This window comes from Clavelina lepadiformis, chromosome 2, assembly GCF_947623445.1.
Source record: "Clavelina lepadiformis chromosome 2, kaClaLepa1.1, whole genome shotgun sequence".
Taxonomy (NCBI): Eukaryota; Metazoa; Chordata; class Ascidiacea; order Aplousobranchia; family Clavelinidae; genus Clavelina; species Clavelina lepadiformis.
Window position 1 is genome coordinate 14,211,742 of NC_135241.1, and position 26,894 is coordinate 14,238,635.

At 37.0% G+C, this 26,894-nt stretch overlaps 2 protein-coding genes across 3 annotated transcripts in view; one reads left to right on the plus strand and one right to left on the minus strand.

Annotated features, from left to right (window-relative positions):
- LOC143445355 (myotubularin-related protein 13-like) overlaps window positions 1-26,894 on the minus strand; it is a 66,246-nt gene that overhangs the window by 36,182 nt on the left and 3,170 nt on the right. The window contains exons 2-10 of the mRNA XM_076944403.1: window positions 21,229-21,365; window positions 18,082-18,170; window positions 16,513-16,675; window positions 16,286-16,431; window positions 6,092-6,308; window positions 5,709-5,841; window positions 4,839-4,947; window positions 4,439-4,552; window positions 2,129-2,206 (exon numbers count right to left, since the gene is read on the minus strand). Of these exons, the coding sequence (XP_076800518.1) occupies window positions 2,129-2,206; window positions 4,439-4,552; window positions 4,839-4,947; window positions 5,709-5,841; window positions 6,092-6,308; window positions 16,286-16,431; window positions 16,513-16,675; window positions 18,082-18,170; window positions 21,229-21,283 (1,104 nt within the window). The 5' untranslated portion in view covers window positions 21,284-21,365. The remainder of the gene's footprint in view (window positions 1-2,128; window positions 2,207-4,438; window positions 4,553-4,838; window positions 4,948-5,708; window positions 5,842-6,091; window positions 6,309-16,285; window positions 16,432-16,512; window positions 16,676-18,081; window positions 18,171-21,228; window positions 21,366-26,894) is intronic.
- Window positions 6,436-15,846, plus strand: LOC143445358 (uncharacterized). 2 transcript variants are annotated; one of them, XM_076944407.1, is made up of 2 exons: window positions 6,436-7,407; window positions 14,335-15,846. In XM_076944407.1, exon 2 carries the CDS (start codon window positions 14,386-14,388, stop codon window positions 14,902-14,904), a length of 519 nt encoding a protein of 172 aa, XP_076800522.1. In that variant the 5' UTR covers window positions 6,436-7,407; window positions 14,335-14,385; the 3' UTR covers window positions 14,905-15,846. The 2 variants fall into 2 exon arrangements, with proteins under 2 accessions (XP_076800522.1, XP_076800523.1); XM_076944408.1 differs by having other exon boundaries at window positions 14,346-15,846.

A 26,894-nucleotide genomic window follows, 5' to 3' on the forward strand; every position in this document is an offset into this window, starting at 1 on the left:
CAGATATATGTTTGTTATTTACTCAATCAGTTATGAACAAGAAAAGCTTCTTTCTTTATGCTCTTGGGATGCAAAATTTTCACAAAAGGTAGAATTCGAACCATACATATTATAACGCTCTTTCACGAGAAAAAATCTAACAATTACAAACCTACCTTCCGGCATAAAATCAACACAAGGTAGCTAACATTGTTTCACAATCAAGCATACAAATGGAACAAATTTATTGTGATGTCATAACTGCCTATCTAACTTACAGTAATATAAAATAGGATTCCACTGCTGGACGCTTAGAACGCAAACAATATGTTAACTGCCAAAGGATGTTGGCTAAAGTCCTACAATTGCATTTATATTATGGAAGCCTTACTAAGTGTTAGTTATTGTTAACTGCGTTATTTTTCATGGGATGAAGAATAACTTAATAAAGAATACAGTGCCATTCCACCTCAACTTACCTAAGCTGGAAGCATCTTGACATCCAACAACTCAAAATTTATTTATATTCTAACAACATGTTTACATCAATGGAAGAAGGAAATGTGTAAAGCATCAGGAAAGTGTTCAAAAATGTGTGATATAAATGCATTGTTCTGACAGGCTGGATTTACGAAAAAAATCTCCTTTTGTGTTCAGTGAAAAAGGTCATTTCTAGTTAAAGAATATCTAAAAAACCTACCATAACTTTCCTTAGAAAGACTCTAGGCCCTAGAGTATAAAGCGTGTTTTTGTTTCGTATTTCGTAAATTTCATACATACCGTTTTTTAATGTTGTACCCAAAACCAAAAAAATAGGCAGTATCTTTTTCTTTCAGAAATGGGTTCATATCTTTTAAACATTTCGAAACCAGTTAAAAGCTGTTGAAAAATACGGAACTGTTACTGCAGAATCATTCGCAGTGTGTGTATGCCATGCACTAACTTGTGTACACATGCACACACATTCAAGCAATAGCTAAAATACAGTCCTAGATGCTTATGTTGCAGCTGGAGTTAGTTATGATTTAACAATGGCGAGTTCAAAAGTTAGCAAATTTTAGTATAATTTTGAATTAATGATGGTGTTTAGTGGTGTCCAATCCGTTGCTTTGTGCCAACTTTATTTTGGTATTTACTACATACCGGAGTGGTCACATTGGCGAAACAGAATTTAACATTGCAATAGCAGTGGTCATAATAACGAGGTGGTCGTGTTATCGGGGTGGTCATTAATTGAGGTATGTATTGCCATTTTGCTTCAAATATATGAAACATATCAATACCATATCAGTGAGAAGAATGAATTATAAAGGATGCCATTTTAGCATAGATAAAATCTTTTCAAAAGTTTTCCATCGATAAATTGTCGAGGTAGCGATGGAAAACCTATAACAGGAAGAAATAGGGATGTGCTGAATCAAAAACGAATATTATGCACAAATATCAATCCTTTCTGCTATTCTCAAGAACCGAAATCTTGCAAACAGATTTCTACTGAATTGCTAAAAGTTAGAAATCAACAGCATAACGCTCAATTTTTTTTACGATTGATTTGTTATAAAGACAATCAAACGTTTTTTTAAAAGTATATTTAATTCGTGTAAACAAAGAAAAATAGAATAATTTTTCATTCACCATTAAAATGACAGGTTTAAGCATTATTTTGTTGCATGACAGGTAGATTACAAAACGAAATGGGCAAAGTTAGCAGATTCAGATTCCCACGAATCCAAATCTTTTTCAATTTGGTTGGTAAAGTTTCAGCAAACCTCATGTGAAGTAAATAAATTGTAAATTGCTGAACCAATGAAAATAATTAACATCACAAACTTAGCAATACATTTTAGGAAAAGGACAAGAAATTTTTTAGTTTAATGGCTGAAGCACTTTGATGAACCCAGTTCCAATCGTATAACTATAATTAATTCTGACAATTGGTGCTCATTCAATTACAACATCAAACCTTGCAAACTGCCTAGCATTTTCTTAGTGATAAATTCTCCAACATTGTATTTATTGTATTTAGCGAACTTACTTTTTATTCAATGGTGTTACAATGAATGTTTTTTAGTATATTGAACTGCTGGAAAAATTATAATCATTATACAAGAAGTTACTTAACGCATATGCATAATAACAGCTAGCTTACCAAACGCTCCGGTTCAGATGACTTGACATGTTCTGGAGGATAAACATAATCAGCCACAACCAAATCAGGGCACAAAATCTGTTTAAATTAAAAACAATATAATGCAATATTGAATGTATCACATTTTATGATATAATATACTAAAACACAAATTCAACCAAGCAATCATACATATAGAACAGACGATAACGTACAGTAGGTGCCTTATTATATCAAAAGATGAACATCCCTAATCTGAAACAAATTGAAAATTGAACACATTATTCGTGTATTCTCTCTCTCTCTTTGGAATCAACAGTATTCTCTCAGGGAAGGCAGCAGCTTGAGAAGTACCCTAACCTAAACAATCCTTTTATTAGTCGGTATTGCAAGCATGGTATATCTTGCAAGTCTTTCCTGAAGAATTACGATGATGTGTCTACACCATTGTAGTTGGTAACCTCTTAATTAGAAAAAGTGAGAGAGTTCAACATTTAAAAACTCAGATTTTAGTGTCATATATTTAATCTAATAGCACTATACTACAAACCCTTCACAAAAAAATTGCTGAAGCCTGCGCTGAAATTACACACCACTAGCTCACCAAAATTCATGCCGATAGGAAAAAATTGAAAAAATCTGATTTAAGTTTGAAACCTCAGAAGTGACTCCAGAAAGCTCTTACTTCATAACAGCTCAACATAAAATGCATGACTACACCTACATTTCCAATTAAGATGTGCAAGTTTATTCTGCTTTTGACCCTCATAAAAATTGCACTTCAAATTTTGCTTCAACGTTTCTTCAAGCACTGAGAAAGATTTATAGAGAAGCAGAATACCTTAGTTTTCTGTGTGCTCATTTTCATCCAAGGGAATTTTTTAACAGTTGCAATAGATCTTAACCTGACCCAGTTGCTCAGGTTTAGAAACTAGGAGAATCAGATTATATACAAGCAACATATGACTAAATTTACTTTTTTCAACTAGGACACTCTCTTTACCTGGTCATGCAATTCAGTCAAGCATTGCATGAGTCAAGTACTCCAGCAATACGCGACTCGATCATCAGCTTAGCTGAGGTTAATAAGGAAGGCAATGTAGGCATCTTTCTGTTATTCTCAAGACTTTGCACAAACCTGCCTAAGAGTGAAAATTTGACCGTTGTGCTCCAACCAATATGAAAGCCACATTAAGTGTCATGAGGCTGTGACCCATTGTTTTACAGCAGCGTTTTTCAAGACATTTGTCACACTAAAACAGAAAGATGTCTTCATAATAGAACACTTCTTCTGGTCCAAAAATGTTGTATGTGCAATGTTCCTCCCATGTCTGAAATGCTTGGGTATGAAAACATCATGTCTTTTTTTATAGAAAGCAGACTTAATCTTGCTTATGTTGAAAGTGCCTTGCCAAGACACAGACGTGTGTTCCCAGTGAGAATCGAACCAAAAATCTTTTGAATGTTCGCCTGCCACTCTATTAGCTTAGGATACACAACTGACTATGCCATTAATGGTGTCACTAGTCAGACTGTGAGTCTTATAAGTTTGTGTGTGTGTGACATATGACCTGTGAGACTGTACCTTGTAAAGAAAAAATATCCAACTGTTAAATATTGGTATGACCAATGGAATAGCATCATTATGCTGGAAAACAACTTGTATTAACACAACTTCTTGCTGCTACCCTGCTCTACTGTTCCATATTAGACCATTGTTTACTAAATTGAAAGCACAAATGGGTCTTGCAGAGCAATGCGTTTGGTAAAGGCCATGCTCATGAACCTTTCTCAATTTAACCAAGAATATATTGAATGATGCATAATTGACAGTAGGTATTAAAATTGCTTTAACAGGATGTTTCAGAAATATGCTGTATGTGAAATGTGAATACAAAGCATGATCGCTTTAAAAATACTGAACATTATAAAACAGTAAAAAACTAAACAACAACATTCATGAAAAGATAATGTATTTATTGAAGAATTACTATTTATTTACTACCTACGTTTTTAATACAATCAATTTATTTCTTAGTGCAGGCAGTTTTGGAATACCCAGTATGCATTTGTAACTATCAAACAAGTTTGACTGACTAAAACAGTTAACCTAAATTCACACAGGCTGGAAGTAAACAAGTCTGAAAATTAATACAAAAATTGCAATATTTAAAAAGCTAATTTTTAATTCAAACAATCAAAATTAAAATTGGCTGTGGCTGTAGACATGCTAATTAACAATACAGTATAGCAAAATAAGACCATATACTCCGGCTTAGTTTTAACTCATCCATCACTAGTTAAGAGGTACTACTTGAAAATTGTACTTACTTTTGTTAAAGCTTCAACAACACTGGTATAGTATGGTTCAGGTATGACAGGAATTGTCACACAATCTGGCACTGAAATCACACCACCATCCAGGTCAACAGCAATAACATCCAACTAAGAAAAAAACAGCTATATAGAAGTATCCATAGAAGTTAGTGGTCTAACAGCTAAATGAATAGCTAGGAGAACTTATTTTAGTTTTCTCATTTGTGGTTTCTATTAAAAATATTCATATTCTATCCTCAATGGTTTGCTAATTGTGATGTTAAAAATAGAGACATATAGCCTATCCTAGCTATGGCTAGCTTCAAGTTACAACAGCAAAAACAATAAACATATTGCAAAGTAGTGTGTTTTCAATGATATTAACTAATCTACACAATTAAAACATATTGCTTACCAGTTCTAGTAACTCGCTTTTGAAAGATGAATGAATTCCAATTAAGAAAGGAGTAGGTGAGGATGTACATTCCAATAAATGTCTCGGTAATATTGGTATGTAAGGATAGCTGTTCTCAAAAAAATGATATTTTCATTAGCAACTTAAATACAAAATGTATGCAAAATAACTATAAATGAATGCAATTATTACACAGCACAATTTAATGTAAATGTTCTCTTTATAAGAGTTTACTTAGTCGAACATTCTGCTTGTCTACGAATCTGTTAGCAAAATTACTTAAAAACCTTAAACCTAAGTTTGGTTTAATTTTCAGGATAGCTGAAAATGTGTTACAGGTTCATCTTTGTAATCACAATACTGAAAAAACAGGTTGTGCGCCATGAGCAAAAAAAATTTGTCTAAAAATCTGTTTTCTTACTTTTATCTACAAAAGAAATAGAGATACGCAACAGGCAAAAAAGCACCGGCACATGTGTGTATGAAACAGAAAATTTTGTGAAATATTTTTTAAGTTCTGTGATAAACTAATGCAGACTTAATTGTAAATGGTAACGATTAAACATCTTAAACGTCTCAAAGTATTGATTTTTTATTCATCTCCTGGATTTGCATTAGAAACAACTAAAAAGTAATTGTGAAAAGTGACAATATAGAACGCATACCAATGTCTCTCCTTCAAATGTGCCACAGCAAAGAAACATTAACACACCATCATGCCCTAACGGTAACAAACCCCCAACAATACAAAGAGGAATATATTGTTATAGATATATTATTATATAATAATATATTATATTATTATTATTATATATATATTATATATATATTACAACGATTACAGTAGAATGTATAGAATCAGTACCATACCTGTACTTAAATGGGTACATTAAAGCTGTCAAAGCATTGCATGCTTCAGTCAGGCGAGTGTAACTGCAGGAGTAAAATAACAACTTTTGATCAATCAAAGCAGCAGAGAGTATATTCAGCACATTCAAAATACCTGCAAAAAACAAATAACGGTATCATTTGTGTTTGAATTTTAGGCTAAACGGTAAAAAAACTAAAAAAGAAACTGTAAAAACAGTAAAAAATCAATACACAATATATACAAAATTACTAAACGGCATAAATCCTTTAAATCCTAACAACAATTATATTATCATTTTTACAATTGTGAGTGGTTTAATCATAAACTTTGGTATTACTACACAACACAAAAGTAATCACTTTCAAAATTTTACTGAATATACCAAGCTGACGAAGAAGCATGGTCACAGAAGATCTTGTAATAGGCAAGTGTTTGCTTTGAGGCATCTGTAATGCTTGTTTGTCAGCAGCACCAATCGAAAATCTCAACATAGATGATCCTGATGGAGGAACTTTGACTAACAGCATCTTGGCCACAATATTTTCTATTGACATGCTGAGACCCTCAATGTATACAGTGTAGATAAGACTTAAACAATTCTGAAATACAAAGCAAATTGTAAATAACATTCCATTAAGAAGTACAATATAGCTACTGGCACAAGCCTAAAAATAGTGGATCAAAGTAATACAACAGACAAAATGCAAAATGTGTTTTACATGAATCTGTGGCGGCTTGGCTCGCTTTTGTAAAATCCTTACGTCTTTCGTAGAAATGTGTTTTCCAGAACAATTGGAGTTTTTAAACTTTCAGTCCCGCCACATCATTCTTATGAAAGAGTTTTCCAGCTAGTAAATGGAGTTTAAAACTTGCCTTTTCAGAACACTGCAAACTACCGTTGGTATATTTGAAAACTTGCTACGAATAACTTCGTGTGAAAGCTCCTTATTTAGTACGTTACCAGGTCGCTTCCAAGTAACTGTTTCCAACTTAACCAAATTTAATTTGCATTGCAAACACACCGATTTTCACGTTCACACGCTTTGAAATGTTCATGCCTTTTTTGTCATATATTTCCGCCACATCGCAGCACGTTTTATAAGCTTGAACTTTTGTGTGAGACTCCCCCAGAGCCTCAGAACCTCAGTCACAGACGCGAAGTTATAGACATATGTAATACCGTACTACTGTAGTTGTGGTGATTGAATCAGTAGACATCGTGTAAACAGTCACATGACTTGTGTTCTCGGTTATTTGTAATATTGAGAAAGTGTACAGCACCTACAATAAAAGCCTTTTCTGGCAAACGGTATTTGTTATAATATAATACGAACGTTCGGCTATCAGAAAGGTTAGAGAATTCTAACCGCACGCAACAATAGAGTCAGATACTAATGTAGTAGGTTAACTAAGTCAATAACGTAACGTAAGCTAAGACCGATAAACTCTGCATCTGTATCTGCATCTGTCGGCATCAACCTCTACATCCTAAAACGACCCCAACCTCTACATTTCTGATGACCCCGACGTTCTAGTGACCACCGACATTTCTGGTGACAACCCGACGTTCTACTGACAACCCGACGCTTCGACGTTCTAATAAACCACCGACGTTCTAGTGATCACTGACGATCTTGTGTCAAAAACGACGCGTTTCAATTCTCACACTCTCGCAATTCGCACAACCGTTCTTCACTGGTAAGTGGATTTTTCACTTTTTATACAACTACTTGCAACCATAGCTTGTAAATGCATGCTCATCGGCTTGTACCTTATTAAATTAGCTTAAGCTATTCTTATTGTGCTGCATTGTGCTGCAGTTTGAAATAAAAGTTTCTTGTTGTAAAGTATTTTTTGGTTCAATTGTGAACAATTTTTGCGGTGCGCCGCCTAAAACATTTTCTATCGGTTTTGATAAATGTCACAACCTGTGCCGACACAACGAAAAGTTACTTCGGTGCCTGGCAAAGCTAAGACAGAATACCACATGAGCACACGATCAACCGACCGTTCCAACGAGTCAATTAATAATACAACTATGTCGAACGAAAACGGGGAGGGATCTGCAAATACTCCCGATAATGGCATTGCTGGTCCGTCTGGTCTGGGTACTAGTAACCAATTACCAACAAACGCGCAACCACAGAACAATACTTTACGAAACGATTTGTTTTCACACGTTAAACTTCCTACCTTTTGGAAATTTAATCCCGAAGCGTGGATTTCTCACCTTGAACATAAATTTTCTCTTTATCAAATCACTTCTCAAACTAATCGTTACTTGTTGGCGGTAGAGGCAATTCCTGCGAAAGACCTCGCGCTCCTTCGGTTACCTTCGGCGTCAGCACAGAACTGCTACGACATATTGATCAATGAAATCTTGAGAAACTTTGATAAACGTGAGGACCATTTAGATTTTTTGTTGGCGGACCTGACGCTGCACGATCAGTCCCCGAAACATTTAATGCGCGAATTAATGAGCGCAGTAGGTCAAGAGAATCTTACTCCGCCAGTCGTCAAACTAATTCGTGCTAAATTCCTTAAAGCGTTACCACCAGACGTCGCAATTGCGTTAGCCAGCGTGGAACATCACGATCTCCAGAACCTTGCAAGCAGAGCCCACGAAATCTTGCTGCTTAAACAACCAAAAACTTCTTCGCACAACCTTTCCCTTGCCATCACTGATACGGATGACATTGACTACCCAATGCAACCGCAAATACAGCAAATTCAATTGTCTAAACCACCGCGCTATACACGATCTAACGCTAACAACGAATCTAAGAGTTCCGGGCAAAGAAATACGAATTTCACAAATCAAAATACGCCAAACCAACGCAATTCATTTAACTCAGCATGGCAACAACGATCACCACGCACAAACAATGGACAGTTTCACAAATCATACAGCAACAACGGGTTTAATCGAGATAATCGCCGACAAAATGGTTCTTCTTTTGCAAACCAACGCAAATATAATTTTTTACATTCATCCCCCACATTTCAGAAACCAGACTACCAACGTAGCAATTACCCTTGCGCGTCTGATGCTTCTAATGGCTTATGTTATTACCACGCCCGCTTCGGTAGGGATGCGCGCCGCTGTCACCCAAGTTGTAGCATGTGGGAGAACCAATCCCGCCCAACAAAAAACGCGTGGCGATCGACGCAACATTAACCCCGTCAGTCCCGTCGATCGCATCAACAATAAAAAGAGGCTGCCCCTTGTTAACTGTATATGATCACGCCAATAGTATTCACTTTTATGTAGATAGCGCGGCAGCAACTTCTCTTTTGTCCGCTAGTTTAGCTGACGTATCAAACCGCAAACCGCAAACACCGCTTTTCGCTGCTAACAGCACGCCAATTACTACGTATGGCACTACACAACTTAATGTTTCCCTTCATCCTCGTTTTTCTTATCCCTTTGAATTTGTGCTTGCGGACACACCTTTTTGCATATTGGGGCTGGATTTCCTCACTGAATACAACTTTGTTTTGGATCTTAAAGCCAAGCATCTCATAGATGTACCGAACCAACAGCAATATACGTTAGAGCCTGTTGAAAGTGATCCTGTTCGCATATCCATTCTCAGCCAGATAGATCCTGTTGCAGACCTTTTACATCAATTTCCAGACTTGCAAAAACCCATGTCAGCTGTTAAACCAGTGAAGCATTCCATCGTTCACCACATCCATACCACAGGTTCTCCTGTACGTGCACGTCCACGTCGATATAGCCCAGAAACAATGCAGATCTTGAAGAAAGAAATTGACAGCTTGCTGGAGCGAGAAATTATCCGATACAGTGATTCTCCTTATGGAAGTCCGGCCTTGCTCGTTCCTAAAGGCTCTTCTGGCAATAAATATCGTCTTGTCGTTGATTATAAATTAGTCAACAAACAAACAATCGACAGCTGTTACCCTCTTCCGTTCTTACATAGTTTTTCCGAGGTTTTGTATGGGAAAACTGTCTTCTCTAAATGCGATCTCCAAAACGCCTTTCATCAAATAAAAGTGGCTCCAGAAGATGTCCATAAAACGGCGTTTGTTTGCCCCCTAGGACAATTTGAATACACAAGACTCCCATTCGGTTTATCGGGCGCCCCACGGACCTTTTCCAGACTAATAGGGGAAGTAGTACGTCCCCTTCAGCACCTTGGAATCTTTGCTTACCTCGATGATATCATCATTGGAAGTAGTAACCTATCAGAACATCTTGAACACCTTAAGTTGCTTTTTCAACGACTTGAGGAATTTGGCTTAACGCTCAATTTAGACAAAAGTGAATTCAACCGCGAGTCTCTTGACTACCTTGGCCATCACATAAATTCTGAGGGTATACGACCAACTCAAGAAAAAGTGCAGGCCATTCTTGATTACCCACAGCCACAAACCTGCAAACAGCTGAAACGTTACTTGGGAATTTATTGCTATTATTTTCGCTTTCTGAAGCATTGTTCCACAACCTTACAACCGCTTTACAAGCTAGTTCCGAACAGTCGCAGCAAACGCGCGGCCCCTTTAACATGGAATGTCGAAGCCGAATGCGCCTTCGCCAGCAGCAAACAAGCTATTGCAAATGCTAGCACTTTAGCGTTTCCGAAACTCCATGCTCCAACTTATCTAACAGTTGACGCTTCGTTGACCGGTATTGGAGCGACATTAGAGCAATTGCAAGGAAATCAACTTGTTCCTTTGGCCTTCTTTTCAAGACAGCTGAACGCTACTCAACGTAAATACAGTTGCTTTGACCGAGAGCTGTTGGCCGCTTACAAGTCAATACGTCATTTCCGCTACTTCTTGACAGGCCGACAATTCACTTTGCGTACAGACCATCTCCCTCTGGTTTCAAGTCTCAGTAAGCTCTCCGAACATTACTCTCCAAGACAGTTCCGGCAATTGTTGTTTGTTTCAGAATATACAACAACCATTGAGCACATCAAAGGCTCTGCCAATGTTGTGGCGGACCTCTTGTCAAGGTCTCAACCTTCGGCACCCAACATTAATACTCTTTCGGACGTTCCGCCTCCTTTAGAGTATGAGAAAATAGCACAAGCTCAAGCCAATGATCCTGCTATTCAAAGACTACGCACCGCAACAACATCACTCAAACTCCAGGACTGCAAGCTGCCCAATAAGGACCTTACCATCCTTTGTGACGTGTCCACTGACACAGAGCGTGTTCTAGTTCCTTCCTCCTTCCAACGTCAAGTATTCCTGCACTTACATAATTTATCGCATCCTGGAAAAAAAGCCGCAATTAAGCTCATCAAGGAAAGATTTATATGGATAGGGATGTGTAAACAAATCGCTACCTGGGTTCAACAATGCCCAAACTGCCAGGAAGGAAAAATTTTCCGCCACACTAAAACCGCACCGGGGAAATTTAAAATTCCCTACGGACGATTTTCTGATGTTGCAATTGACTTGATTGGACCACTACCAACCTCCCATGGTTACAAATACATCCTTACGTGTATCGACCGATATACGCGTTTCGTTCAAGCGATACCAATCCCTGATGCCACCACGGAAACCGTCGCTGCTTACTTTGTTAATCTCTGGTGTTCCTTGGTCGGTGTTCCAATCATCCTCACAAGTGATCGTGGACCATGTTTCATAAGTTCCGCTTGGGCGGAAATTATGCGCTCGCTTGGTATTCAACACAATCTGACTACAGCTTACCACCCCACTGCCAATGGAATTACAGAACGTGCAAATGCAGAGATCAAGCGCGCCATCAAGTGTTCAGACGAACCTGAACGTTGGTTTCACAAATTAGGTTTTATTGTCTTGGCCCTGCGTAATCGCTATCTCCAGGATTTGAAATGTACACCTGCTGAGTTAGCTTTTGGACACACCTTACGGCTCCCAGGTGGTTTCTTTTCTGATTCCAAGCTTGCCTCTGCAGTTCCTACATCCAGCTACCTCGGTGCCTACCGAGACTTCATCAACGACCTTCAGTTTACTCCAACGACCGCTCATACAAAATTCATGCAGTCCTACGTGCATCCGGATTTGAAACATTGTGACCGCGTTTATGTTAGATGCGATCATGTCAAACGTGCGTTAGAACGCCCTTATGTTGGTCCTTTTCCAGTATTGGAAAGATACGAAAAATATTTTGTAATATCCCGTCATGGCAAACCGGATCGCGTCTCACTCGACCGTCTCAAACCTAGCTATACAATTGATATTGATGCTCCCTCACCATCATCCTCCTCGCATCAACAAAATTTTTCTTTGCAGACTCGACACCCTGCTCCTCAGTCAGTCTCCGCTACTTCAGCGAAACAGCAAACGACACCACCTACTGTCACTGCTCCTGCTTCTATAAAACCGCCTGAAGTTGTAAAGACTTCTCGGACTGGTCGCAAAATCATTCCACCGAAACGGTTCTCTGACTAAACAACACAACATGTTCGTTTGTCTGCTGCTTACATGTTTCTTTTTGTTCACATCCGCCGCTCAGACGAATCTTCATCCGGATACACAGAAATTTCTGTTATGTCAGCGTTCGCATTCTCTCGGGTTATATACCTTTGATGACGACATACATTGTCAAACGCAGACACCCTTCTCCATACACAACTGCTCTGCTACCGTGTTTGCTCCAGATCTGCATCTCCAGAAGATTCCTGCAACAGTTTGCACTTCACAGATTACTTCCTGGAGCACTACTTACTTCTTTTTTGGGAGTTATCAAAAATCGGCCAACACCTTTGACGCACACCCACCGTACAACCCAGAATGTTCGTCGTGGAATAAAACCAACGTTTCATCACATGGACCGCTGATCCTGTCTAATCCTGCGGCGTACTCAACACGCAATGCAGTCCATTATAAGTTTGTCTGGCCGACTTCAGCTTCTGGAACAGTAACAAACGACTTCTTGTTTCACACTACAATTTACTACGATTACGTCACGGACACAATGACGTCGTCTCTTGGATCTCTTGCATCGTGCTCAATCGGGCGTGGATACTGCTTAACGGGCAATCGTATGTTTATATGGCGAGTACCTTCGCATATCAACTGCCCACCAACCAAGCCTCTCGGGACTCACAAGATGCTCCTCCATTACAACTCTACGTCCTTATATAGAGTTTCCTTACCTGATCTCGGGATCTCGGTACATCACTGGAGGAAATGCTCCTCTCGTGCGAAAAACTGCTATGGCAAACATATTCACTGCGACAACAACAACTTTATCTTTCGCTACCAACAATGTACAGAGCTCGACAGACTCGCTCTTTTTCGTCCTAACCGGCTAAGGCGTGCCCCTTTTCGAACGCCATACTCTCAATTCGAGCGACTTTTTGCAACCTTCGACACACAACAGGACGACCTTATTTCAGAAGTTCTCACTACCTTCAACGAAGAGAACAAGTTCCTACATTGCCAACTCACGAAGCTAATTGGCACACTCTACAAAGCAATTGGGAAGATCTTCCCTACTGAGATACTCACTACTACTCTTGGACATCAAACCATGGGTTCCAGCCTTGGAGATTTTATGTCCAGAGCAGCATGTCACTCTATCAACGGTACCGTCTTACCGTCACTTGCGTACCGAAACGCATTCAGCCAACGTCCTCTCATCAAATATCGCGATCAAAACGGCCACAGTCAATACGGCCAACTCATTTCAGACAACATTGTCCTACCGGGAGTGCACCTGCTGGAATCGTATCGACCAGCAAGAAGTTTTGTCTTCCGAGTTCTGGGACACACTGTCCTGTATCACAACTATACTTTATCGCACGAACATGTGCAGGTGCATCAACTCAACTTACCTTTGTCGCCTATACACGTCAACTACAAGGCACCCGACTACGAGAAAATTCTCAACGAGCTACCTGACTCTGACTCGTTTACTGATCTACAATCGCTGCTCAGCTCTATGTCTGAAGCCAACCTTCTCAAGGAACAAATGCGACATGTCATGACAAGCCTTACTACTACTACTGATGAAACTATGATCAACGGATCCTACGTCGCAGACACATTCGCACACGCCGCGAAACAAACGTTACTCCTTGCTCTGTCGCAAATTACGAATCCATTTCTCTCAGCCCTTATATTCATCCTGCAACTCCTTGCCATGATGTGGGCCCTCTTCCATACCATCGGGTTTATCCGATCGTCTCCGCACCATTTGCAGTATGCCAGATCCCTTGTATCCCGTGTCCGCGCTTGGCGCCACCAACAGCAGGCGCCGGTTGCAAGACCTCAACTACCACAACCGCTGCCCTTGCCTCGGCGTTCTCGTGATGAACCGTCTCCGTCCGGATCTGCTGATGACGCACCGCCCGCTTCATCTTCTCGTGATAATTTCGCGAGCACCCACACACTTTAAGTTTCACTATGTGTATCACCTTGCTTCAATACCGATAATGTCCTTTGCATGTACAATTTTGCCGTTTTCCCTTGTCGCCGCTTTCGATTTTGTAACCGTTTTGCTTCGTTGCATGCTTAGTAGCTTATTCTTGTGCTAGTATCGTTTTCACTTTTCCCGCCTTATTGCATGCTAACTATTCCTGTGCATGAGTTTAGCTGTTTCAACCCACCTCAATAGGGGGAGGTGCAGTTGCAAAAAAAATTTACCCTCTACCCCTTTAGTTTCTCCACAGACTTTGCTGCCACTACCATTGCTGCCAAAACCACTTCAGTATGTCGACGGTATCTGATTCCTCCGCTGACGTTCAAATTGACGAAATCACTTCAGTTACTGAGATGATTCCCGACTCACCCGATTCACCGGTTCAACAATCATCTCCCGCGCCGTATGTGCCGATCGTCAGACCTGGGAAGCAAGGCGCTCCTGCCCCCATGCCCCAGAGCGCTGATCTAGCAGATATACAAGCTACGGTGTTACAACCAGTACATAGACTATTTCGGCCGTTTAAAACAACCGTTACAATGCCGACCCTTGCGGTTCCTGCGCCGCCAACCACTTCGGCTGAGGATCTACTACTTTGGTTCCAGCAGCTGGATGAACTGTTCCAGCTGGTTCCTGATTTTGAGTTTATGAGCAAAATCCTTACCATGGTAGCAGCCACACCTGCTTTCCACATGGCCCCCTTGATGAAGTATATATCCAACGGGGTTACGGACAAAACCCGGGAATACGAACAGTTCAAACAATTTTTGCATGCCCGGTTAATCTTGGAGATACCCTCCAACATGTAGCTATATTACCATCAGTTATTTTAAGCATATGTTACAGTTCATTCATTTGTATATAACTTCAGTTTTTTGTTTGTGCTTGCTCGCCATTGCCACCTTCAGTACGTTACATGTTAATTGTCATCTTTTTCCTTCCGTAGCGGGGGAGGAATGTGGCGGCTTGGCTCGCTTTTGTAAAATCCTTACGTCTTTCGTAGAAATGTGTTTTCCAGAACAATTGGAGTTTTTAAACTTTCAGTCCCGCCACATCATTCTTATGAAAGAGTTTTCCAGCTAGTAAATGGAGTTTAAAACTTGCCTTTTCAGAACACTGCAAACTACCGTTGGTATATTTGAAAACTTGCTACGAATAACTTCGTGTGAAAGCTCCTTATTTAGTACGTTACCAGGTCGCTTCCAAGTAACTGTTTCCAACTTAACCAAATTTAATTTGCATTGCAAACACACCGATTTTCACGTTCACACGCTTTGAAATGTTCATGCCTTTTTTGTCATATATTTCCGCCACATCGCAGCACGTTTTATAAGCTTGAACTTTTGTGTGAGACTCCCCCAGAGCCTCAGAACCTCAGTCACAGACGCGAAGTTATAGACATATGTAATACCGTACTACTGTAGTTGTGGTGATTGAATCAGTAGACATCGTGTAAACAGTCACATGACTTGTGTTCTCGGTTATTTGTAATATTGAGAAAGTGTACAGCACCTACAATAAAAGCCTTTTCTGGCAAACGGTATTTGTTATAATATAATACGAACGTTCGGCTATCAGAAAGGTTAGAGAATTCTAACCGCACGCAACAATAGAGTCAGATACTAATGTAGTAGGTTAACTAAGTCAATAACGTAACGTAAGCTAAGACCGATAAACTCTGCATCTGTATCTGCATCTGTCGGCATCAACCTCTACATCCTAAAACGACCCCAACCTCTACAAATCTATAACCCTTGATGATTTGCATTGACCTAAGGGTCAGTCACCCTCTGGGTGGAATGTAAGGTCTTTTTCATTTAAAAATTAGGGCAGTTTTTGTCCCATTATTGAATCCCCATACTAATTTTTTTATTATGTTGAAATTACACGTTATTGAATAAAAATCTCACTTTATCTTGGGCAAAAAACCGATGATCTGGTGGAAGACGCAGTATATGAACTGAGATATATGTATTAATACATATTGGATTAGTAAGTTAGAACTTTATGCAGATTTTTATTTTCTTATCAATTATTATAACATCATGTTGCTAAGTAACGTAAACAAGTCAGAATATCCAGGAATTCTAATTAAGCGGGAGTGTGAGTCAGCATATCTCAAGACAAATAGTTTTTTTACATTGTAATAACACTAGCATCATCTTTACAATGCTGTTACCAGATTCATACCTTCAAAACTCTAAAATCATGGACTCTGGACAGCAATACGAGACATTTAGGCATATACATCTTAGATTTAACAATGTGGGATTTATCAGGATGTTGAAGTTCGCTCATATCCACTTTGTACATGTCATCATCAATTAAGCCTTCGCCTTTAGTATCGAAAACATTATTATCTGAAGAATCAGAGATTTTGTATAAATTCCAAGCAGCATTGCCGTTTTCAATATTACCATGTGAATTTTCTATTCGGCTTGAGTCAGATGACAAATATGGCTCAGAAAAACAAAGAATAGCACAGTACTGTTGACGTCCCTGCTCATCTGTTAAAATAGCAACAAAAAACGATGGTGGCTGATGTTCCAAGCTGCAAAACCACCCAGCAGGTTGACAAAACTGCACAAGATTAAACAGAGGCATTACTTGATCAGCAAAAAGTCAATGTAAAACACTATGTAAGTAATTAGTTAAGCACATTGGATTACAGTGGCGGAGCAAAGCTTTGAACATGAAAAAAGAGCAGCATTCATCCTTTTCACATAGCTTCTTTAAGCATGCTCAACTTGCTACTTTAACACACATTTTTCTCATGTATAAAATTCAGAAGAAAAAAAAACAAACAAGTTTAACTGAGTTGATTTGCATAAACTGCTTTGTGTCGACTTGACTTGCATTAAATGGCGCTGGTTGACTTGCTTAAAAATGATTTGAATAATACACGTCAACATCACAAAATAATGAGTTCTTTTGATTTCTACAGTTAAATGAACTAAAAACGAGGATTTTATGCATGAGTTGAAATAGAACCTTAACTTTGGATAGTAGCTCTAAAAGATTCGAATAGAATTTCATAGCCTGACCGTGGCAGTATGGGTACTTATTTGTGTGCATTGTTCTAAAATCTCGCTTTATACAAAACAGAATTGTTAATGTTTGCAACTTTTAGAATTTTTGCCTGATGCCCCAGTCGATGGTCTGATATTGTTGTTAAAGTTAAAAACTCTTCCCAACTTGCAAGAAATTAATTAATCAAATAACTAGGAATGCAAGTAGAACTTTTAACCTGGTCACTGACCTAACTCCACTCACTTGGTTTTGCTCATGTATAAAAGGTTATTGTGTCATTTCATTGCCATCGATGTTACTAACTATAGTAACGTTAACTATAGTATAGTTAACTATCACTTTTGGACTTCAGATTCAAAAAATAAGTTAATACTGTATTTATTCAATTGGTTACCAAGCTTTTTTTATCGTCATTTATTCGGTTTACATTCAAGGGCGGCTTACATTTTCTTATCAAACAAATTTTATTTTCTGCTTTTTTGATGATGAATTTATGCATGCAGCCTAAATTAAAATCATGAAACATTTGATACTGTCTGCTGTTTATGATATTGTTGTGAATATTACTATTAATACATTATTATATTACCAATGCAAAACTTTTGATCTAAAACGGCGTACCATATTTTAATTTCAACATAATTTCCACACATGCTGCGCAGCTTACATTAATTTTTTAGCACTATCAGATGCGCTTTACAATTGAGAGTGGTTTGCAAACAATTTTTTTTATTCTAATTACCTTGTGATTTCAACTTTCTTGCAACATAAGCGATCTACATATATATATCTTGAGATATTGCCTTAAATTGCAGTTTGTCTGGAACATTACCAACCGTGAAAAAAATTTGCTGCTGCAGCCGCTGCTGACTTGTTTTAAATTAGATTAAAAAATAGTTTTTTTACTGGTGACTTTTTAAATACCGAATATCAAAATAAAACTTTTATAAACTTACCAACTGGATTCCAGGAGTAAAAGGAGCATTTTTCCAATCATATTCTGGAATCCTAGTCAAAACTTTTCCACGAAGTGCGTGGTCTTTATCTGTTTAAAAAAATCACAGTAAAAATGTAAATATCTTGGCTTGCTTATATCACAACCAATGCTTGGTATCTCAGATAGAATGTTCATTCCCACCGCAACTTAATCTGAGATGACAAATTTGTAAACAAACATTGCACAATGCGCATATACTTTAATAATACATACTTTGTACTTTTGTGTATCTTAAAAATGAAGTTCCCAAGCCATGAGTTTATTAAACTCCAAAAAGTACTGTTTCAAAAAGTTTTCAGTAACTTTCGGTTGACGTAGTCACATGCTTACACTGGAAATAGGTGGGTATATTTATGTTTAATCTAACTATCCTATGCTTTAAAATTAAAAAAAAACTGCTTAAACCTCTTTGATTTGGTCAAATATGTCGAGTGGAAGTACATCTTGCATTTTGGCCAATATGCCAAAAATCTTCAAAGTAACCCAAACGATTTGACTCATATAACTGTTTAGTGCATGTTTACATCAAGTTGTCGATTTAGTTAAATACTAAGAGGTCTTTCCCTACCTATCATTAAAATTTTAAGACAATATCTTAATGCATATTAAACGTGGATATTAAACGTCAAACAGTGCTTATTTTTAAAATTTTTGCTAATTTCTGATTTCTGGCATGTGACTTATCTAAAAATTGGTGGTTTTGCTATATATGCTCAGTATAACTATTCTATGTTATAGTATGTTATTCCACTATTCTATCTAAAACTAATATCTTTTGATGCAAACCAGTTCGACGCCACAAGCCCACCAAGTTTTAAGCAAAATCGTACTAACACCACTGCAATAAGTAAGGAATCCGTTAAATGTGTGTTAAGAAAAAAACTGAACTATTTTTTTAATTTTATTTTATGTGCTAAAAGTAACTTCGTTAATTTTGTAAATACATTTAAAGTTATACTGTAAATCAGGAAAATAAAAAAATTTTCTTACAGTTTGTAACAAAGGCTAGCTCAGTAACCAGGGCTACAGCAATGCGGAATCATTGCTGGATTTAAGTTGTGCAAAGACTTCCCTCAACAAGCCAGAAGAACACGATGTGCTCAACCAATGATATAGGGTTATTTATGAAGGCAAAAAAAACCTCTCTTTATATTGAGAAAGTTACTCGTCGCTTTCTAGACGATGAAAACGGTCCTGCCCACGAACTGGAGATTGACTGTCTCAAACCACATGTTGGACAAAGAAACGTTTTAGGGTCTGTCCCTGACCAATAGATATTGATTTCTTTCCTGTCTGCAACATTATCAGTGGTCCCTTGAGAGTAGAACCGCTGAAAGGTAGCCAGTGGCGCATTCCGAAATTCCCTGCAGCGAAGCGTGTATTCAATGATGTCAAGTCTATAAATAGAGGAGAGTTTGCAATGAAACTTTTGATGTGAATTGCTTGTGTGTTGTTGTTTGTTTGTTTTGGAGCAATCTTAATTTTATTTATTATTCATGCTTTTTTTTTTTATTTAGGTGCTACATCTTATGTTAAGCCCCACATGTGTTTTTTTTGTTTAGTATGTTAAATCTCACATGTTTTAATTTTTCTACGGTGTTACGCCTCACTTGTTTTCATTATTTTGATTATGTTTTAATACTTCAATAAATTTTTTTAATTAAGAAAAAAATATCATCTTAGTCTATTAATGTACTCATCAACTTTATTAGGTTAAGCAACGCAATTTGATCAGAGTACATGAATAAGGTCATTCAATACAGAATAAGTTAAAAAAAGCCACACGCCAAGAAATTCAACGAGGCGCATAATTGACTTGATATTAACAGCATGCCATTCTATTTTTGACAGACAATATATTTGCGATATTTACATTTTACCTTCACCAAACATGATACATATTAACAAAAAGCATTGAGTCTTAATTCGAACCACTAGTGGCATTGCAACTTAATAGCATTAAGCATAAGCAATAAAGAAAGAAAGTTTAAAATTACCAGAGTGACTAATTAATTTCTGAACTAGTTACGTACCGAGAATAATCGCAAAGAGCCGTTTCACGTTATCAGTTGTGCATCGTCTGTCCCATTTATTTGGCACGTGCCCCGTAAAGCAAATTGAGTGTATCGGTTTTTGTTAACACCTATACTCATCGTGTCTGTTTGGGGACCAGTGTGGCTAGTTGGTGATCTTTTTGGCCAGCGAAAGTTTCCAAAAAAGTGCGCCTAATTAGAACGTTTGACCATATATTAAGACAATTCTAGAATAGGATTCAAAATTCTGGATTTGGAATAAACTATTCTACTAGAATTGTCAATTATTCTGTACTGTACATATCCCTAGCCATATCAGGTACAAATTCATAGTTTTCAAGCATTATGACTGCTTTCCCGACTTCACCTACATCACAAAACATGCCTTCGCAATATTTATTGATATTTTGCAAGAGATATAAATGATGAAATTGTTAAGTTCGACTGCCACTCGCAGTAGTTAAAAAGAAAAAAATTAATTGGCACAAACCTGCAGCGCACTAGTTCAATAGTAACCGAGTTGAAAGCGGTAAGAGTAAAAAAATGCATGTAGTTGTTTTTATTTCGGTTTATTGGTGATTGCGATCATTTCGGTTCCAATTATTTGGAGCAAATTGAAATGGAAAAATCCTAGAATAAAACCTTTTAGTTTTTAGTACTAACAAATGCAAACGCCAACACACAAAATTTAAATGACATTCATGTACTGTAGTGGTAAACAATGGTTTGTCTATGAAAGGTTTTACGTCAGGTGTACATTAAAACACAAGAATGTTGAAAGACCTCCAATCAAGACAATGTTATACTGCTAACTGATGTTTCAAATGTTTTCATTACGAAGCATTACAAATATTTGACATTTGCAAGATGTAAAAAACTGTGCACCTCCCCCAGATAAAGGAAGTAATTAATAACTAAAAAATGTCACCAATGTTATCTACTTTAAATAACTCAAAGTAACTTAATCGGGCATTTAGGGTTAAGTCAACAAGCTTCCACGTTTTCTTTGAAGCAGTTTAACTTAGCCAGAAATCTAATTTAACAAATTAGGCTATATGTATATAATCCCTTACTTTCAGCTTCAAAATCATATCCAACAACGGCAAAATAATCCACCAAACGGTCCATTCTGAGTCAGATGCAATGTCATTTCAGTTAAAATTTTGTGTGATCACATTTAAAATGGATTAGCACAGGTGACAATGATATTCTAAAAAAAAATTGTGCAGAATGTATCTCTTCAATAATAAATTCAATCATATTTTTAACTGGATTTAAATAAACTTAAAACTAAAAGACTTGACAGCTTGGTGGGTTGAGCTTAATTGTTTGCATTATCCACATTATCCATGTTTCAAGCTCAAAAGCATTACATCAGCATGCAACACATTAATGACTACAATACCCACTCGCAGTTACTGGTAATTGAAACTGTCCTTGGCCAATTCAAAGTAGGGGATTTCTCGAATTGTGAAACAACTATGATGTCATACAACTTTTCGCACCATACATTGTTAGTGGTAAGTAACAGATTAGTGCATTCTGACCAAGACGTTTTTCATTTTTATTAGCAGGAAAGCTTTTGCTAATATGTCATATATTTTGATATAATAAAAGTACTGGTAATTACAACACCACAGTCACAAAATACTGGCTTTTGCTTTGATAGGTCGACATGCTGAAGTGACAAACAGCAAATTGAGTTCAGCCAAACTTAGCATAAAATCATACAGATTCAATTTGAATAATACTCATGATGCCTATAGGCATATAGATGAAATATATTTCCATTTCAACTGAACCTGGTTGATTTCACTTTAACATTTATTTCTGAAATATGTGTTTGCAAACATTTTTAAATAAACACTTGTATGAAATTTGTGAAATTTTTTTTTTATTTGTTTATGAGTGGCGTCATCAGTATTTAAAAAACTTTTTGCACTGTTAGTCGAGCAAGATAAAACGAAGGAAAGAAATTAAAAATTAATTTAGCGGTTTCGTTCGATTATTTTCAGATGTTAATCGTGTCTGCAACACTTAAGTTGTGTGAATAGTTGTTGCAACATCCTTAAGTTAAGAACTTAAATGATTTTTTTACACCCACCCATATACCAAATTTTAAAAACGTCCGATGTCAGTCATGCGAGTTATCAGACGAAAAAGCAAAAGGTGAAGAAACAAAGAAAAAGAACAATGTGTAAAGCAATACATATCAAACTTTTCAATTTGGTTCCGTAATTCCGTACATGCTGTTTTCTATACAATAAGTTTATACAGTGTAAATGGATTGCACTGTATAAACCAGGGGTTGGGAACCTTTTTGGCTAAGGAAGCCATGAAACCTACATATTTTTAAATGCATTTTCGTGAGAGCCATATAATATTTTTGAACACTTAATGCAACTAACGTGTAAAATTTTAAGCAAAACCAACAATTTTAGACCATGGTAAATGTCTAAATTTACTCTTTAATAACATGCTTCTTTCTGTTTATGCGACTTACAATTATAGAAAAAGTTTTATTCGTAACAATCGTGCTAAGTAATGTAATCTTAGATTTATCTGCGAGCCAGATGTCGTCAACAAAAGAGCCACATCTGGCTCGAGATCTATAGGTTCCCGACCTTTGTATAAACCACTAAATTAATTCACAAGATATATCATAACATAAATTTTGTCCTGACTTATAACAGGGATTAGTTTTACACACAAACAATGACAATTGTTTGGTTTTTGTGATGTGATTTGTACCCAGTCATCATAGAAAATCAATTTTGAAGAAAAAAGCTAATATTATCACGTAATAACTCATTGGATATTTATAAGTTAGTAAGTTTGGTATTATTTTTTCTCGAATCACTATTTGGATCATGTTTAAACCATGCGCTGATGTACTAATTTGGTGTGTCAATCATTCAATTATTCTTCAATCATTTGATTTCAAGTCATGTCGTGTGTGTGTTAATACAAGATATATTATCTTACTCAGAGGTTATTGGCATGATCTGCTATTACCTACTAGGGCAACTCTCAGACACAGATGTTTGCACAGCAACCAATAGTTTAGTCTTTATTAGCATATATTGTATTTTTTAACTTTTTACAGTATTTTCATGTGCATTCCAATTGTCAGTGTTGAAATTAGATTGAATCAGTGTTAAAATTAAGCATAGAACGAGACTCACAAATGCTCATCTTCATGAGCTTTTGAGGATATCAGTAAGTGACAGAAAGCCCCAATTTGATGCTATTGTGAGATCTAAACCAACTCATCATTTTTCTCACTGAAACAATCTTGCAGCTGTAGCACACTTGACTTTTACAAAGTTATTAATATGTTGTAGGCCCAACAATGTAGGGTACATTTACATGAATAAAGCACCATAAAAATTAAAGCTTGTCCAATATGTTTACTATTCGTATTTATTGGATCATCACGTTTTCAGGTTTCGCGGTGGTGGATCATGGCAGAAATCATTTGAACACCCCTGCCCTAGCCTATATTTACCACCTAGGGCCCTGGCTACATGTTATACCGTAATCATTTCCCTATCCAACGTGTTCATTATTTTTTTAATCGATTGTCTAAATACCAACGAAATTTTCAAATACACCATACCAGAGTTACCAGATCTTTGAATCTCCCTTGCAAATGCTGAAACATCCCACCCTTACTCCTTTTCCCCTTGTGTGTCTACCTGTCGCTCAGGACTTTGTAATTTATTTCTTTATATTATTGTTGTATGTTATTGACCACACGCCTCTTGTGTGCGCTGAATAAACAAAATAAGCAAAAAGTTTACTGAAATTTATCTCGGGTGTGCAGTCGCAATGATATACAGACGGGACCTAGCCTACACTTAACAATAGGCCTTGATAAAACAATGTAGCCTAACCCGGGCTGTCGCCAGTTAGGCATCAACAGTGGATCGTGGTAACATGCATCAAGCTAGCAAAACTTTCTGGCAGAAATTGTCTGCTAGCTTATCAAGCTGGGAAATTTAGGTGGGCTTACAATTATTTTAACAGATAAAGATAACATTCAAATGCATAATGCATTACACTTACATAAGAAAAATTATAGTATGATAAATGTAAACTATAAATAATATTATTTCTATAAATAATATTATTAAAGACTAAAGATTTTCTGACAAACTACAAGTAGAATGTTGTCTGCGGGCCGTGTTGGGTAGGCCTATTTAAAGTGAGGGGCAAGTCCAAAAACAAGTTGGCCTAGCAGTATTTATCAATAAATATGCTGTACAGGTGAAAGAATTTGTACAAATTTGTAGTGGTTAAGCAGCTACTGCCAACAATAAAGTGTCAAAAAAACGCAAATTTGTCGCATAATTATAGCCTAATTAGAATGACGGTTCTTGTCACATCTGAATAAAAGAAACAATATTTGTATCGAGTATGAATAGAATTTTTCCTGCCCACGACAAGCAAAGAGTATTACCGGTATGTATGGTTATACTGTTCTGAGCTGTATAAGAGGAACATTTTGCGTTAAAAAAGCCTGATCTAGCTTACCATTGATGTGTATGCCAACTAGTGTCTTGGTTATAATTTTAATTGATTGATTGTTAATCTGACTCCATTAAAATTGGGTGCCTCCAAAATATACAAGTTTGCTTGGACAGTAAAACTGTATTGAGATTTTTTTTGAAACCATGCATTTAGTAAGGTGATTCTACACTTTTTTAAACATTGTTTTTAAAACTAACAAACAAAGCACAAATTTTCACATTAATGTTTAACAGACAAATGGTTTGTTTACGATATGACAAATTTTGGTTCGTTTATGAAACTTTATGTATTACTTGTGTGAATTATTACACAAGAAACACATCTGCATACACTGGCGGTTATTGTTGGAATATGAGCGAGGACAATTGATGGTTGATAACTTGTTTTACTTCTGCTTCGATGATATGAGTTTTCATTTTTCAAACGTCGTGAATATGTTGTTAGTTGCTTAATTCTGTCTATACAAATTACTAAATGATAAAGTTCCCATTTTATTTATTATAAGACACAAAGGTTTTCACCTTCAGGCAAAGCTTACTGAATGTTACATTGCGCTTAGTAATAAGTGAAATCAATCACATTAAAAGGAAAGATTGCAAACATTACATCAGCATATATATGTGACACACCAGCTCAATTGAGGTAATTTATCTGAACGTCATTAAGGAGATTTATCTGAACGTCATTAACTGCTTTGCAAGATCCCAAAATAAAATTCAAGCATTTCGAAAAACAACTCGTGACGTAATCGTCACAACGTCATTATGGACCTTGTCACACCATAATCTTGTAAAACAAAACACAATGACTAAAAAGTGGGCAAGCATTAAATATTTAAGATTGTTGATAAATGACAAATGGTACCAATATTCGTATATATCAGGGGTGGCCAGACCTGCTTCATGCTCGAGCCGCATATAACAAATTCCAGTTTTAAAAGAGCCACAACACAAAACCGAATTTATTCACTTACAACGAAGTGTAGCTATTGATAAACATTAGTGCTGCGTGGTGATACTATGAGTCATTGAGTCTCCACCTGGGCTTCACCAACTCTTTTTGCAATTATTAGTATAACCGTAACCAAGACTTAAAACTAGGTCAGCTCTGACGTACAGCTTCAATCTGACAGTTTACTAAACTACAGTGTACAAGTTGGCACACTTCTGTACAATAATGTACTTTTTGGAGTGTAATTTGATTATTACTAACAATGAGTCCATTGTTACTACGTGTGACAGAACGCATTGTTTCATAATCTGATCAAACAACTCGTCTAGACCGGGAAAATGCATGTCTAATTCAACAAAGCTAATTCATTAAAGAGCCGCAGTTTGGCCACCCCCGGTATATATAGTAAAGCATAACTTAATTGGGAGTTTACGAGTGAACTTGCATTGACCATGTCAGGTCTATGGTGCAACATTGTTTTTGTAAACAGCTTGAGAAGCAGGCGCTACGATGTCAACATATTCAACATTTAGAAATAATCTTAATTTGAAATAATATTTTAATGTACTTTTGCACTGCAACTTAAAGGCCTAAATGGGAAGAAGTTATGAGATAATGCAAAAATTATGACGTAGTAATGTGTCAATACAGTACTCGATCCTGATACGGAAATACAAAAGCAATGAAGAACGATGTTAAATACCTTTCTAAATATTTATCGATAGCTTAAGAGTAAAAACATGAATAAAATTAAACCGAGCCCTGTCAAAAAACTTTCAGTTGTCAAACATTGGGAAAAAGGTGAAATGTGCTCGCCCCCATGGCTATGCTCCTGCTTGTAGTCCGATACTCGGGATTCAATTCTTCTCAAAAAGCAACTAGTTATTTATTGTGTCTTTGCTGAGCTACGCTGAATGTTTTACCAAAATATTTTATCGTGTTTTATGTATGAAACCTTCTCGGCCAGTTGATAACTGTCCATGAACCGATTGTTGTTTAGAATACGAATAGTGTCGTCTTGGACAACCATACAAAACCAAGATGGAACGACACGTGTTAAACCTTAATGTGAAAATGTGTTCTTAATTTGCAGCAAGTTTTAAAAAATATGCTTAAAAGACTATATATAATTACCTAACTAAATGCACGGTTTTAAAAAACTTCCAATTCAATTTTACAGTCCAAGTTTTCCAACGATTTTTTTACAGTATTTAAGTCCAAAAGTACCGCATGGCATTAGAACGAAACGTATGCC

Coding starts and splice junctions, on each gene's coding strand:
- LOC143445358 (XM_076944407.1), top strand. CDS start 14,386: ATGTCGACGGTATCTGATTCCTCCGCTGACGTTCAAATTGACGAAATC.